The sequence below is a fragment of the Paramormyrops kingsleyae genome, chromosome 11, assembly GCF_048594095.1.
Source record: "Paramormyrops kingsleyae isolate MSU_618 chromosome 11, PKINGS_0.4, whole genome shotgun sequence".
NCBI classification, from domain to species: Eukaryota; Metazoa; Chordata; class Actinopteri; order Osteoglossiformes; family Mormyridae; genus Paramormyrops; species Paramormyrops kingsleyae.
Window position 1 is genome coordinate 15,606,942 of NC_132807.1, and position 13,856 is coordinate 15,620,797.

Here is a 13,856-nt window from a genome sequence, read left to right on the forward strand (position 1 = left end):
GACACTGCACTCGTTTTCCCCACTCCAGGTAGGGAATGTAAATAAGGGAACCACCCAAGGACAACAGATACTGTGTCACAAAGACGTGAACTGAGTGACTTGTGAAAACAAAGGGGTGGGAAGGAAACCCAGGTCACCTGAGCTCTGGCAGCTCAGAGGCACCGAGATCCCAGCTTTAATAGAAGATACACAGAAGTCCAATCAAAGGAAAATGATTTACAGCACTTAATACATAAAAAAAATAATAATATCAGAAATATATATCACGACTGTGACCTGCAACCATCAAAATAAACCATGTATATAAAATAATTTTTTTTAAAAAAAGAAAACATCAACAAAGAGTATTTCAGCAGGAAGGCAAAAGTACTATGAAATGAGGTGACATACCTTTCTGCATTGAACATTTAAACAACGTAAATCCACCTCCAATCAGAGAAATCCAGGCTGGGCAGGTAAAAGAGTGAAATATCCAGCTGAAGGTTGAGTGCTGCTGTGTACAGGCTGAGTGTGGGCGTCCCAGACAGGCAGGCATGTGATCGGGAGACCACATGCGCGTGTGTGTGCGCGCCTGTGTGTGCGTGTGTGTGTGTATTGGAATCCGTCCTCTCTTCGCTCCTGGTATCACTGGAAGGGCTGCCCCTCCATCAGGCTGGGAGGAGGAGGAGGAGGAGGAGGAAGAGCCCTGGGTCTAGTCTGGAGCATTGAATCACCACGGCATGTCGAAGCAGTGCGAGACGGAGGCAGGCTGGGGCAGGAGAACTGCGGGGCCTTTGGAGCGGGGGAGGGAGGGAGGTGGGAAGAGGGAGGGGGCCAGGACACGTGGGGGCTGATGGGGGAGGTGGGCAGCTCTATTGCCTGGGGTCCTGATTATTACGAACGGTGAGCGCCTGACTATGTGTCCTTCCTGCAAGTAGTTAAGTGCAGACAAAAGCTGACGAAGACGCGCTGACAGAGCTTTGTTCAGACGGGGATGACACAGAGCAGGCAGGAGTCGCGCTGCTCTGCAGCAGCTCAAACGAAGAGCAGCTCCGTTTTGCTCTTTCCATTTAGTAAACTGCCCGGGAAACTAAATGTGAACTGAAATGTCAATTTATTAAACAAAGAAATTTTGAGAAAAGTGGCTTATTATAGCGAATGCAGTGAGACTTTGGACATGACGCAAGGACAGTTCAGGTACTAGGACTCAGGGTAGCACTACAGAGCCCCACTTCCACAAGCAGAAGCACCAGCAAGGGAGTCCTTATGGGTCAAGTGTCAGCTGACAAAGTGATAAAACTATTTGTTATACTACCAACAATAGCAAGTAACACATCATAATAATAATGAACATTTCAGTTATATATATGAGTCTGTAGGCCTGTGTTATTAAGAAACAAGAATCATTCTTGACCACTGATAGTAATCTGGGTTTAAGGATTTAAGCTGAGCTCATTCCGGTACAGTCAAGTGAATGAAACTGTCTCAGTTCCTCTGCTGAAGCATTCAAATGAGGAATCGCGACAGGGGAGGCGTGACACAAGGTGAAGGAGCCGCACGGTAATAATGAATAAAGCCGAAGCAACGCAGAAGAGTGAGGCAGCAACGCACACACCTTCTGACATAGAAAATGTGATTTAACACTGACAGCAGATAATAATTTTTCTAAGAATTACGATAATCCACCCTCCCCCCATGATTAGTGGGAATATATTCCTGTGACGAGATGCATCATGCAAACAAGCTAAAGGCAGAAAAACCAGCTAGGTGGGTAGTATGGGGCTGAGGGCTCCTGTGAATAAACTGCCACACCAGCAAGAAACAATAACAGCCTGTCATTTCCACCTTAACCCTTTGATGTCTGTAGGCAGAGCCAAAAGGGTCCTCTATCAAGTTAAAGGGTATCTTCATCCCAAGTCTGCAGAGAGCAAAAGTTAAACACACAGAAAATCATCTGATTTTTCCATATGCCAATCAAAATATTCAGGATTATAAACACCTGGAATACTATAGGGTTTAAGTTGCATTGTCCCACAAATCCTCTATGACATAATAATCAATCTAGATGATGGCAGTGTTTCAAAATATTTACTGATGATTATTAGGGAAAATCTCATATAAATGGTGCATAAGATTAAACTGTCCATCAAAAGCTGTTCAAATATACACCAGCTTCATTCTGTGTTGACCAGTCCTTGCTACCCAGTGCAAAATCGCCATGAGGGACACAGCGGTAGGGAGGTATATGACATCTGGGAAGCTGAATGTTAGGGAGGTCACCACTTAGCAGGAAGCTCAGCCTGGCACTGTAGGCATGGTTACCACGGAGCGGAACTGCCTACTCACCGCCAGCCTGATGCACAGCGGGAGGAATAAGCTCCTCTATCTGGAGGATACTATGTGTTTATCTGTTTGACTGGAATGCCTATAGGCTCCATTATCACTGACCTACTGTACACAAGCCGACACAAACAAAATACAATGACCTTCTATTGAGTTCCGTTAACAGTACTTGTTTAACATGGTGTTTCTCTCAAATGCGAAACAGTTACAACATATTTTGTACACATGCGGCTACAAAACACCAACGTGGCAAATTCCAAGCGTATATCACAACATGTGTGACCTAAGGGATTCCGTCCCTGTGAGCGTGGGCCCCCAGTACAGTGTCTCAGCTGGTTCAACACTGTAACACCAGCAGGGTCAGCTTGCCATATCGCAGCCACCTTTATATGTTTGTCTTGAAGAGAAGGGATATCGCATTTCCTCTACACCGGTACTGGACCCTCAAGCTAGTGCAGAACAATAAAAAGGGAGGTATAAGCGACAAATGAAGAGGGGAAGCATGCAGGTGCCTGTTTCAACACGGCCAGATATGGCAGTAAAACAGCACAAAGCTCCAACCATCACGAAGTAGCATCGCAGACAGAGTTACGATCTTTTTCATGCAAAGCTGGGAGAATGCCAAATGATCCAGCCCTCAGTAATAAAGCAGGGAACATACAAAGACAGCTCCCCGCCTCCGTCAGCCTGCTTTTGAAATGTTTCAGCCAGATTATAAATATCATATCAACATTTATTTTCCAGACACCATGGTTTCTAATAAAACAGGAATGCACATAAAAGGGCTACATAAATGGGAAAAAGAGCCCATAACAGTATAGAGGGCTACAGTCTTTGTTTTTTTTTTGGAAAAGTTACTGTCAGTAGCTGAGAGCAACTACATTTTCTGCATCACTGGAAAGCTCCGTGCTAGGATGCTTGCTTGGAAAACCAAACTCAGAAATGGAAATCTGTAATTGGCACGTTCCCTGTGCATATTACCATTTTGGCCCAACTATAAGATGCTGTTTTTCTTTCTTTTTTTCCCAAAAATGACATATAAGAAACTGGGGTCATCTTACATCCAAGGACTAGATTTTAAATGTCATTATACATGTACAACAGTAGATGGCATGAATTATACGCCTCCTGGTAAAGGTGTATGTATCCTTCAGACAAAACCGGTGGAATCAAGGTCGCTTTAGCAATATGATGCCATTCCGACGCACAACCTGACTACAGTCCCTGAGGCAAACTGTTTTTTTTTATGATCCCGCCCATTGTCCATGATTGGCTGATATAATGTGACACCATGGGGTCGGTCAGCAGGACTAGTTATGTCAGGGGTGTCAAACTGCAGTCCTGGGGGGCCGCAGCCCTGTGTAGCTTAGTTCTTTCCCTGTTCCACCACAAATGATTCAGCTCAACAGCTATGTGGTAATTAGGTGTGTTAAACGAGGGGAAACCCAAAAATGTGCAGGGCTCCGGCCCCCCAGGACTGGAGTCTGACACCTGTGAGTTATGTAGTTGCCGGCATGCTTTGCACCGCACTGCATGTACGTTTAAATTCTGTAAATTAACATGTGTATTTGTGTATTTATGTTAATGGTAAATGTCATAACTGCATAATATTTGCCATGGAATGCATGTGTTTCATTAGTGTGTAACTAAATATCATGCAAACTGATGGCTTCCCTGTCTGTGCTGCTGCTAATATTAAACAAACAGTGACTGTTAATAAGGAGAGCAACTTCCATCTTAAAAGAGCTGTCATCTGCTTTATTAAAATGACCCAGCCTCCCCCCTGCCATCCTCAGAATGTTCTACTGAGGGACCATTGACAGCATCCTCTGCTGCTGCATCACCGTCTGGTTCGGGAGCTGTACCTGTAGTGGCGCTGACTGCAAGTCTCTGCACCGGACAGTGAGGACAGCAGAGAGGATCATCAGGCCTCCTGTCCTACCCACCACTGAACTGTACAGGAAACATGTCGTCCCCCATGCATGCAGTATGATGGCAGACCCCTCCCACCCATCCCTCAGACTGTTCACCCCTGTCATCTGGCAGAAGGTTCCGGAGCATCCGAATCATCACTGCCAGACACTGCAACAGATTCTTCCTCCAGGCAGTCAGAGTCCTGAATACCCTGCTGCCCCCCAAGGACCAACACTGCCCCCACTAGTCAACCCCCCCATCAGTCCCCCCCCAATCACCCTACAATGATACTGCCTTTTGTTGTCTGTTTGTCTTTTTTTTAATTACATTTGCACATTTTTTATTCGCTTTGCTCTTGTGTGTGTGTGCATGCACTACCATGCACACAAACACAATTAAACATAGTTTTGTACACTTTATATTGTATTGTTTGGTAGATGTCAGACATGTATTTGTTGGATTTGTATTTCTGTGAAGCAGCACAAGGGGCCCAAGGGAAACGGTATTTTAGTTCACTGTGTACATGTACATGGATGTGTTGACAGTAACTGTTGAGTCACAACAGGGACCCCTTCAGTCAGCCATGCTGCTTACAGCAAAATCTTGCTATCAAGATTATTAATATATATTTGTGACTGGGGTGTATGTCACTATGGAGTGATATTGAAAAGACAAGGGACACAGAATAAACAAGTAGAGTGAGGTCAAGACTGATATGGATACTGGTATACAAGTGGTGTATATTCTTCAAGCAGAACTTGGTTCCAGTAAATCAAAAATTTCAATTCTAAAACAAATCAGACTAAATGTTTACTGTAGTCTTGATAAACAACAGTAAACAATCTGCATAAACAAAATACTCAATGTCTTGGTTCTTCAGATGAGCATCAGGGTGGGAAATTACACAGTACTGCCACCTAGTGGTGGGATATCAAATTCTGAATATAAAGAAATTGCCGGCCTGGGTTTAGATCAGGGGTCTCCAACTCCAGTCCTGGAGAGGTAACGTCCAGTAGGTTTTCTATCCTACCCGGTTTCTGATGAGCCACACCTGTTCTCAGGTAAATACCAGGAGCAGGTGTGGCTCATCAGAAGCCAGGTAGGATAGAAAACCCTGCTGGACAGTAGCTCCCCAGGACCGGAGTTGGAGACCCCTGGTTTAGATACTGGCTTTGGTTCCTTTTCAAACCATAAAAAATTTGACCTTCCTAACCAAATAGGTTTTCATTGACGTTAATGAATAATTTAATGCAATCTGAATGCCAATATGAGTAATATATCCCTATATGACAGAGCAGCAACAAAAATAATGCCATTTTTATTCACACAAATGAACTTGTAATATTTTTTCTGTAGGATGCATACTGTATATTAGCTATTATTAGATGGAAATATGTAAATGCTTCATAAGAATCATAACGCATTAAACCTAACAAAATTGGGTGGGCAGAAACACCAGACAGCAGCAGAAAGCTCCAGATCTCCTGGCCCTGCCCTGGTGACCAGCTCCACAGGCTGGTGCACAACTGCACACTCACCCGCTGATGACATCATCCGCCCTCACGTTCTTGTTCAGGACATCTCCGTCGCTCATGTAGCCTGTAGCATCCATGTTCATGCCCTCCAGGTCCAGGTCCTCCACCTTGTTGGCTAGGTCCATACTGCAGATGGCGCTGCTCCGTGAAGCCAGCTGCCTGCGGAGGGGGCCTGAGTACAGGTAGCGGCTGCCATCGGCACTGACCAGGCGGCTAGCGGCGGCCCGCGCTGGGTAGCCGTTGGCTATGGAAGGTGCGTCACCTGCCTGCAGCCGCGGGCTGGACTGGCCCAGTCGCCACGACAGCGGTGTGGAGCGGGCTGTCAGACTGAGGATGCTCCGCCCACTCATCTCCGTGGTGACACTGCTGTCAAAGGTCGTCTCCAGGGTGCTGGGGAGAAGACGAGAGGCGTGGCGGAGTGGAGATTAACAGGGGTGTGGCACAGACAGACCCCTGCCGTCTTTCACACAAGCTCCCCAAGCAGCACTGGGCCTTAGCGGCTCCTTGAGTTGCCACCAGAGAGGTCCGCAGAAAGTCTCTCTGCTAGCAAAACAGACAGGGAGGTCCTACTGTATTTTATCTGGGCCACCAGCCACCCAGCTCCCAGGAAGCTTAAAATAGATACAGGTGTCTGAAACATATGGCCAGGGAACATCTGGACACAGCCAGACTCCAGGGAGTTTTAGTTGCACGTTTTTTTTTTCTCCAGGCAACATAGGAGTGCCCAGCAAAATGCCTGCTTTCAAATCTTCACGATAGTGTGGAACATAAACAGGCCCATTCCCTGCCTAAGCCGGCTCTGTCACTGCAGCAGCAGTGCTAGGGCTGAACCTTTCTCAGGCCAGTGCAGGCTAAGCCAGAACGTTGCCTCTGGCTTCAAGGTCAAGTGGAAAATAAGAACTGGCTCTGAAGAAGCTCCCGTGAAGATTTCAGTGTACCTTGCTTCGGTTTATTTTCAATTAACTTGAGGAACCAAACAAGACTCCTCTCAGGAGACGGTTGAAGGCATTCCACCCGGGCCATTCCTGAGCAATTTCACGGCTAGGTTTGGCCCTAAGCCACCAAGCAATGTGCTGTTCCTTTATCTCTGAGGCAAAGACAGTCTAAAGGTCAAAGGAAAATGCAGTGTCAGTCAGTTCTCAATCCAAATGCAACAGACTGATGAGACTGACCCAGTGTCCCATTTTCCAGTGATGACAGTACTGTTCATATAGAACTGTCACTTTCATATATTTCACTGCCCTTTGATCGTTCATCTGTAGCAGTGTGAACTCCCCTCTACTCTCCTACACCCCAGTCCCCCATAGTCCCTCACAAATTGCTTTACATTCACCCCTTGATCTTATTAAACTGCAATGCAGAGGTATACAATCTTGTCCAGAAAGGGCTATTGTGTATACAGGTTTTTGCTGCAACTCCCTGATTAGATTACTAATTAGAGGACTGATTGGCTGAAGAGTTCTCAGACCTGGGTTTGAACAGCCGACCTAAAGTTCATCCCAAAATCTCGCAAACACACTAGACCTTTGAGGATAAGATTGCCTACCCCTGCTGTAACGGAAAAGCATCACATCTTAACAAACTTCCAGCAGAGGGCACTGTCCCCACTATTAGTTGGTTACACATATTATTGGGCTCATGGAAAAAATGTGGGTTCCTCCTACAAATTAGTCACAGGAGCAGTACATACAGTTGCTTGTACAAACAGCTGAATTCCTTAAAAACGGCAGCATGTGTTTTGACCTGGGTCATTTATTTACCTACACAGTAAAACAACTAGAAGCGGTAGGGGCACTGAGCCTCTGACTGCAGGAGGCACTGAAACATACCTGTGTGTGATCTGGGTCCCCCGCAGGCTGGACATGGTCTCCTCCAGGTTCTGTCGGAGGTCTGCAATGTTCTTAACAGTTCGTAGCCGTCTGGTCTCGGGGTCCTCCCCTAATTGAAGAGGTTTTTCAGTGGAACCACCCAACATTTATTGCAGTACCACCAGCAGACCTGGCATCTGAACTGAACAAGTTCACACCACAAACATGCAGCCCTCTGCTGTCTTTCACCAGGCCACCAGGAGCAGTAGACAGCCTTGGTGCACGGTACAGTACACCTGGTGAGAAGGCAGAGCCAAAGCTGCCAAATTAAGGAGCACACACCAAAAAACCCAGCCATCTTAACTATGATTCACGCATTTTCCCAGAACACGCTTGAGAATGTGCAGCTCTCTGTGGAAGATTAAAGGTTGGAGGGTCTGTTGTTGAGATGGGGGGAGAATGGTACGGACAGCTCCCTATGCTGGCAGGGATACGTGCTGGTGAGCAGATCTCTGTGAGCAGGAATTCCAGTTAGTTGGAGAGGCACAAACAGCCCATTCAGAACATTAAACTGGCCAGAGTCGTCAATTCTGAGAAGCAGATCTGCAGGACTGTTCCAAAGCCTACACCCATTATGAGAGCTTTCATCTGCTATAATCTGACCCATCCTCACTGCTGTAAAACAAGCTGACAGATTGTTTAATCAATATCAACATATCCTAAATGTTTGAGAGCACAGTTATTCCACACATGAAATAATCTTTGCCTGTAATAAAAACCTTACTAATAACGGCCATAGTTCATGGACTAGCACATCCAGCACGGCTGTGAGCATTTGCACAAGTCCACCTCCCCCATATCTCTGGTAAATGCTTAGCACAATGAGTTGCTCAACAACTTCCCAGCACCCAACAAGTCATTCTTTGGGTTCTGCTGTCTTAATTGTGGAACCAGCTACCCCAACAGACAGTGGGGCCCAGCCCCGGCTTGCTTTGCCGCTTCTCACACATGTTAAGCTCAGTAGGACCTTCTCATTTAGCTGGATGATGCTGTCAGACATGCAGGTCTGCTCTGACTGAGTCATACACTACTTGGTCGCACCAGCCACAACTAGCTCCTTCCTCAGGGCCAACTCTGGGCCAGGATGCAGCTCTTCCATTGGTCCTGAACCCCTTGTAGGTACTAGGTGTTCTAAGTGGAGCGAGCTCACCTGGCCGCGGCTGAGCCCCCACTGTCTCTGCTTGGCATTACCCTGAAGCCTTGCTCTGTACTGTGCAGCTGCACCAACCTCACACCCTGTTTATTCTCTCAGCTTCTAGCAAGTCTTAGGATGGAAAGACGAAGCGTGATTTTCATTCTGTTTTTGAGAGTCTCAAGCTTCAAGCAGTAAGAACAAGACAAAGAATAGTGTCACGTTTGCAACTGCAAGTCACAACACCAAGTAGAGTGATAGACAGAAAAATGAGGCCGCACGCATACAAACACACACACACACACGCACACAGTTTTGTAATTATATGTTTTTGGGGACTCTCCATTCATTTCTATAAGAAAAACTCTAATGACAACATGACAACCTTAACCCCTACCCAGCCCTAACCTTAATCATAAGTAACCAAACAAAATACGTAACTTTTGGTATTATTAGTTTTCTGATTGCAGTCACTGATCTTTCTATGGACCTGAAAAATGGCCCCCACAACGTCAAAATAACAGGTTTTTATCACATTGTGGGGACATTAAACATAATCCACACACACACACACACACACACACACAGGCACACAGAAACCCCCAATTGTAAGAGTAGCCTTGGAAACTGTCTGACGTCAGGGGTCTTTAGTATGCAGGCTGCCCCCTTTCTGCCCCCATTTAGCCCTCACCCAGCCCATTCCTTTCCTGGGCTGCCATGGCATTGAACTTCATGGAGCTACAAGTGCAGCTGAAGGTCAGAAACAGCAATACCCCACAGGAGCAGACGCATCTGGGGAGTACTGGGCCGTGAGTACTGATACAGTGTCTCAGTGGACATGCCAAGACGCCATGGAGAAAACACTTTAATGTTCATTTTAAAGGTATTCAAATGCTGGTGTTTTATTAACTTCATGGGCATTCGAGAACAAATAATGTTGGTTCAGCAGATGGGTCAATAGTTCGATATTGCTCCATGAGGTGATGGATAGATAAAAAGACAGACATGGAGAAAATTTTGTGGTGAGTTTAGGTTAATGTATGTCAGGTGGAACATAGAGGACTATAGGAGCCTGACAACTAAGGAAGTTGCAGGAAATGCCTAAAACGTTATAAACAAAAAGGCGAATGCTCTGAAGTCAAAGTCCAGGTGTAAATCCCATTGAGTACTTGTGGCTTTCTTTGAAAACAAGTGACCTGGAGCCATGAAGAATCACTCCTGCACAGTGTAAATACTACTGTTTAGTGGTTAAATATGCATATTTCAGTTTTTGAATCTCTTTAAACAATTTGCTGACAAGTAATTTATTTTGACTTTTTGAAATTTTACTGTGAGAGACTATGGATTTGCAATAAAAATACTGAGAGAAAGAATATGTGTATGTGACACTTGTAATTCAGGCAAATCTGATCATTTTAAGGGGGGGGGGGGGTTCAGTACCTTTGGAAGCCACTGTATTTCATCGTTACCTTCATCACATATCTGGCATTAAAAATCAAATCTAAATTAGAAATCTAACTAAATCTCAGTATCATAAAACCCATCACAAAAATATTTTAATTACATGAAAAGTCTACAGATATATGCTGAATGGTGGTGGGCGATTCAAGAGGTCTTCGGGCAAAGATTGGTCTACCTGTGAGATCATCCACTGACGGTTGTGTGGGTTTACTGAAGAGAGCAGGGTCCCCATTTCCTCCTCCTGAGCCAGATTCTGTAATTGCAGACCCGTCGACATCCGTCTGTGACCTACAAACGGAGAGAGCATGGCCAGTGTAGGCTTTCTCCATACATTTAGAGACCCAGTCTGCAATGCTCATCATCAAATTCAGTTGTGTTATCACACAGTACAAAGTTAGGTCCTGAAATCCTGCACTCAGGACATCAGTGACAGGATCACTCCTAAATGAGCATTTTAGGTGATGGGTACAGTGGAGTTGTGGAGAACTGGCTGATGAAAGTTGACAATTAATCAAGTCACATCACACCACATTACATCACATCAGCAACCTGGGGGACTTGTGTCTAAATTAAAAAGTGCCCTGGAACAAAAAGGCAAAACAATGATCAGACCCTGGATGGCTTACTGAAAAGGAAACACAGAAAGCCACAAACCCATTCAGGGTTTATCAGGATGATAACACTTAAATATACTTTCCTGTTGAAAGGTCAGATTTTAGATACAGAGGAACACTGAAAATGTACAGACCACACACAGAGCAGCACACGCTAAGAACACCAGACCAGCTGGGGGAGTTTCAGGCTGCAGACACCAACACGGATATATCAGGCAGTGCAGCTAGATTTACTCTGGATCAATGAAACACTGACATTAATTTAAAAAAATGCCCAAATGTCCAAAATAATACCTAAAATTTATACTGAAGCTTGAGAGGAAAGGCTCATTTGTGGATTTTATTTATATTAAGTGCTTAGGGATTTAAGCCTTACAAATCTTTTCATATCCATAAATATGTGATCTCCAGGAGAAATGAAAAGCAGGATTCAGTTCTCACATTCACTCTAAGGGTGCATTACCACTGCACCAAGTACCGTACATTCGGTACGGTACTTTCGGTACTTTTCCACTGACTTCCGGTCGAGTACCAGTACCAAAAGTTCCAGTTCCAGCTGGTGTACTTCTTTGGTACTTTGGGGTACTTGAAACGCTTTCTTTGTTGATTAGTTATGCTAATAGCCTGCCTGTCAAACACAATACAAACGCCGCCTTGAAAACGGTTGTGAACTTAACTAAGATCAAATGTAAGAACTTATGTAAGAACATATACAACAAAAAGATCCAGATGGCATGACAAGAAATTAAAAGGTATTTTGTTGAATATATTAATACAGCACATTGCCAAGCCGTATAATATACTACAGCCATTTTTCAAATTCAGTATAAAATACCACACTTTGCATTGTGATGTCATTCAGCTCCGGTACCAGTTTTTACGCCAGAAGTACAGTACTCTCTCGAAGTACCAAAAGTATGGTACCTGATGCGGTGGATAAGAGTTACTTATCAGTTTCTACCGACCTGTACATGAAGGGGGCGACTGTAGCAGTGTTGGGGTGGCTGTATTGCTGCTGAGGATGTGGTAGCTGAACGCTGACAGTGTTGCTGGCTGTGGACTGTGTAGCACTGGTGCTGCTGGCCACTGGGTAGGTGCCATTGATGGCATGGGCCTTGCCCTCTGAGGAGGCCAAGCTGGAGGAGGAACTGGAGTTCCTGCTATCCAGCTGGCCCTTGTGCAGTGAGAGCCCCCCTGCCAGCCTCATGCTGCGTGGCCTCTCCCCGTCTTTCCCAGAGCTGGCTGCCCCAGATGCCTTTGCTGTCCCGGAGGCCTTGGCCCCTGGCTTTGGTATGCCGCTGTGTGCTGGGGCTGAGCTCTCCTTTTTGGCACTGCTGGCCTTGCCCCCTTTGGGAATAAAGCTGCCGATCTTAGAGTATTTTTTAGGTTCTGCCTCAGGGGCGACCGTCACTTCCTCTTTTGGCTCCTCCCTCAGCTCCACCTTCTCTGTGACAGACAAGCGCTTAGCTTTGTCCTTTTCCTTGGGCTTGACCTTGTCAGCAGACTTCGGAGAGCTCTTCCTAGTGGTGAGGGCTCTGCTGAAGGTACGCTGCGCAATACCTTTGAGGGCGATCTTGGGACTGCTAGAGAGAGCAGCCGTACCGTTAACAGGCCTGACGTGGCCATCAACCTCCTCTAGAGTGTCAGTGTTGAAACCAACCTCCACTTTCTCCACTGCTGTCTCCCGGGTAGCCAAGCTGTCTGCTGAGCTCCCAGTTGAAGACTTAGATGCCCCTTTGCTGTTGAACAGTTTGAGCTTCTCAAGCATGGATTTCTGTACGATGGGGGCAGCCTTGGGTGGGGTCTCAATGGCTGGCGTGGGAGGCTGCTGCTGCTTAGGGGTGTCCTGCTTCACAGACAATATGGAAGACGTGGCACTGTGCTTGGCATTGAGGGATTTGCTCCTCCAGGGCTTGCTGACCGAGTTAGCCTGGGGGATGACAGATGAGGAGGAGGTAGTGGTGGAGCTGCTGATGGTAGAAGTGTTGGTGGAGGTACTTATAGGTGCTGGACAGGAGTCACAGTCAGTCATTCCAAGAGGCTGCATGCTGCTGCCCTCCAACAGATCTGCAGGCAGGAGAAACAACAGATGAAAGCTTGAGAAAGCAATATCAGCCATAACATCATCTACGACATCAACCGCAACATCATCCACAATGTCATGAATGTCAACAATAATGTTACCTCTAACATCAGCCATAAATTCAGCCATAATGTTAACTGTAACGTCAACCACATCAGCTGTAATGTCCTCCCTATCATCAGCTGTAAAACCAGCTGCAACCGTTGCCATAATGTCAACCAGTCGTAGCATCAGCTGTAATTGTGCAGAAACATATTTTCTAGAAAGGATTTTTCTTCTACGTTCTTCATCCTGTCTCTAGGCTGCAGAAAACAGCAACCACGCATGGGTGTTTAACGCTGTGGCAGGGCTGTGTCATAATAGCACACATCCACCATATAGTCTTGATTGTCTACCTTCACTTTCTCTACATGCCAAGCATTCGACCCAGAAGAACACACCATCTCCTGGTCAAATCCGAATAGGGAACACTGAGAATTATAGATGACTCACCTCTAATCCCAAAGATAAGTCATAACCCTTCAAGCAGTATCAGTTTCTGTAGAGCAAACTGCGACTGAGAGCCACTGAGTTCTCCTGTAATTATGCGAGAGCCCAACTTAAGCCAGGGATACAGTACAAAAAACATAAGAGGAAGCGTCCAATGACCATGGCCGGTTTGAAATTCAAAAACAAACAGGCGTGAGCCAGGTGTGAGTCTGCTTTGCAAGTGCCCCATATGGTGTGTCTGGCCAGAACAGAGGCTGTCTATTTGGAGCCAGCCTGCCTTCCAGCTCTCAGTGCCTTACAGATTCACACCCCCCTGGGCACCTCTGCACCTTGTCTAGCCCATGAAGTTCCCATAGTGTTGGAATCATAATTAAAACATTACAAGTGCTGTTGTGCTTTTGTGAGGTTTATGGTCACTCAATGGAGAGCTTCATAAAC

At 45.9% G+C, this 13,856-nt stretch overlaps 1 protein-coding gene across 8 annotated transcripts in view; it reads right to left on the bottom strand.

Annotated features, from left to right (window-relative positions):
• Positions 1 to 13,856, bottom strand: part of nav2a (neuron navigator 2a) — a 169,140-nt gene that overhangs the window by 44,245 nt on the left and 111,039 nt on the right. For 7 of the 8 annotated variants that reach the window (XM_072718114.1, XM_023817415.2, XM_023817430.2 and 4 more), the window contains 4 exons: positions 11,812 to 12,913; positions 10,408 to 10,520; positions 7,601 to 7,709; positions 5,775 to 6,161 (listed from right to left, as the gene is read on the bottom strand). In XM_072718114.1, coding sequence (XP_072574215.1) covers positions 5,775 to 6,161; positions 7,601 to 7,709; positions 10,408 to 10,520; positions 11,812 to 12,913 — 1,711 coding nt within the window. Of the gene's footprint in view, positions 1 to 390; positions 2,424 to 5,774; positions 6,162 to 7,600; positions 7,710 to 10,407; positions 10,521 to 11,811; positions 12,914 to 13,856 lie in introns of those variants that run through there. The other variant, XM_072718118.1, reaches the window with a different exon arrangement.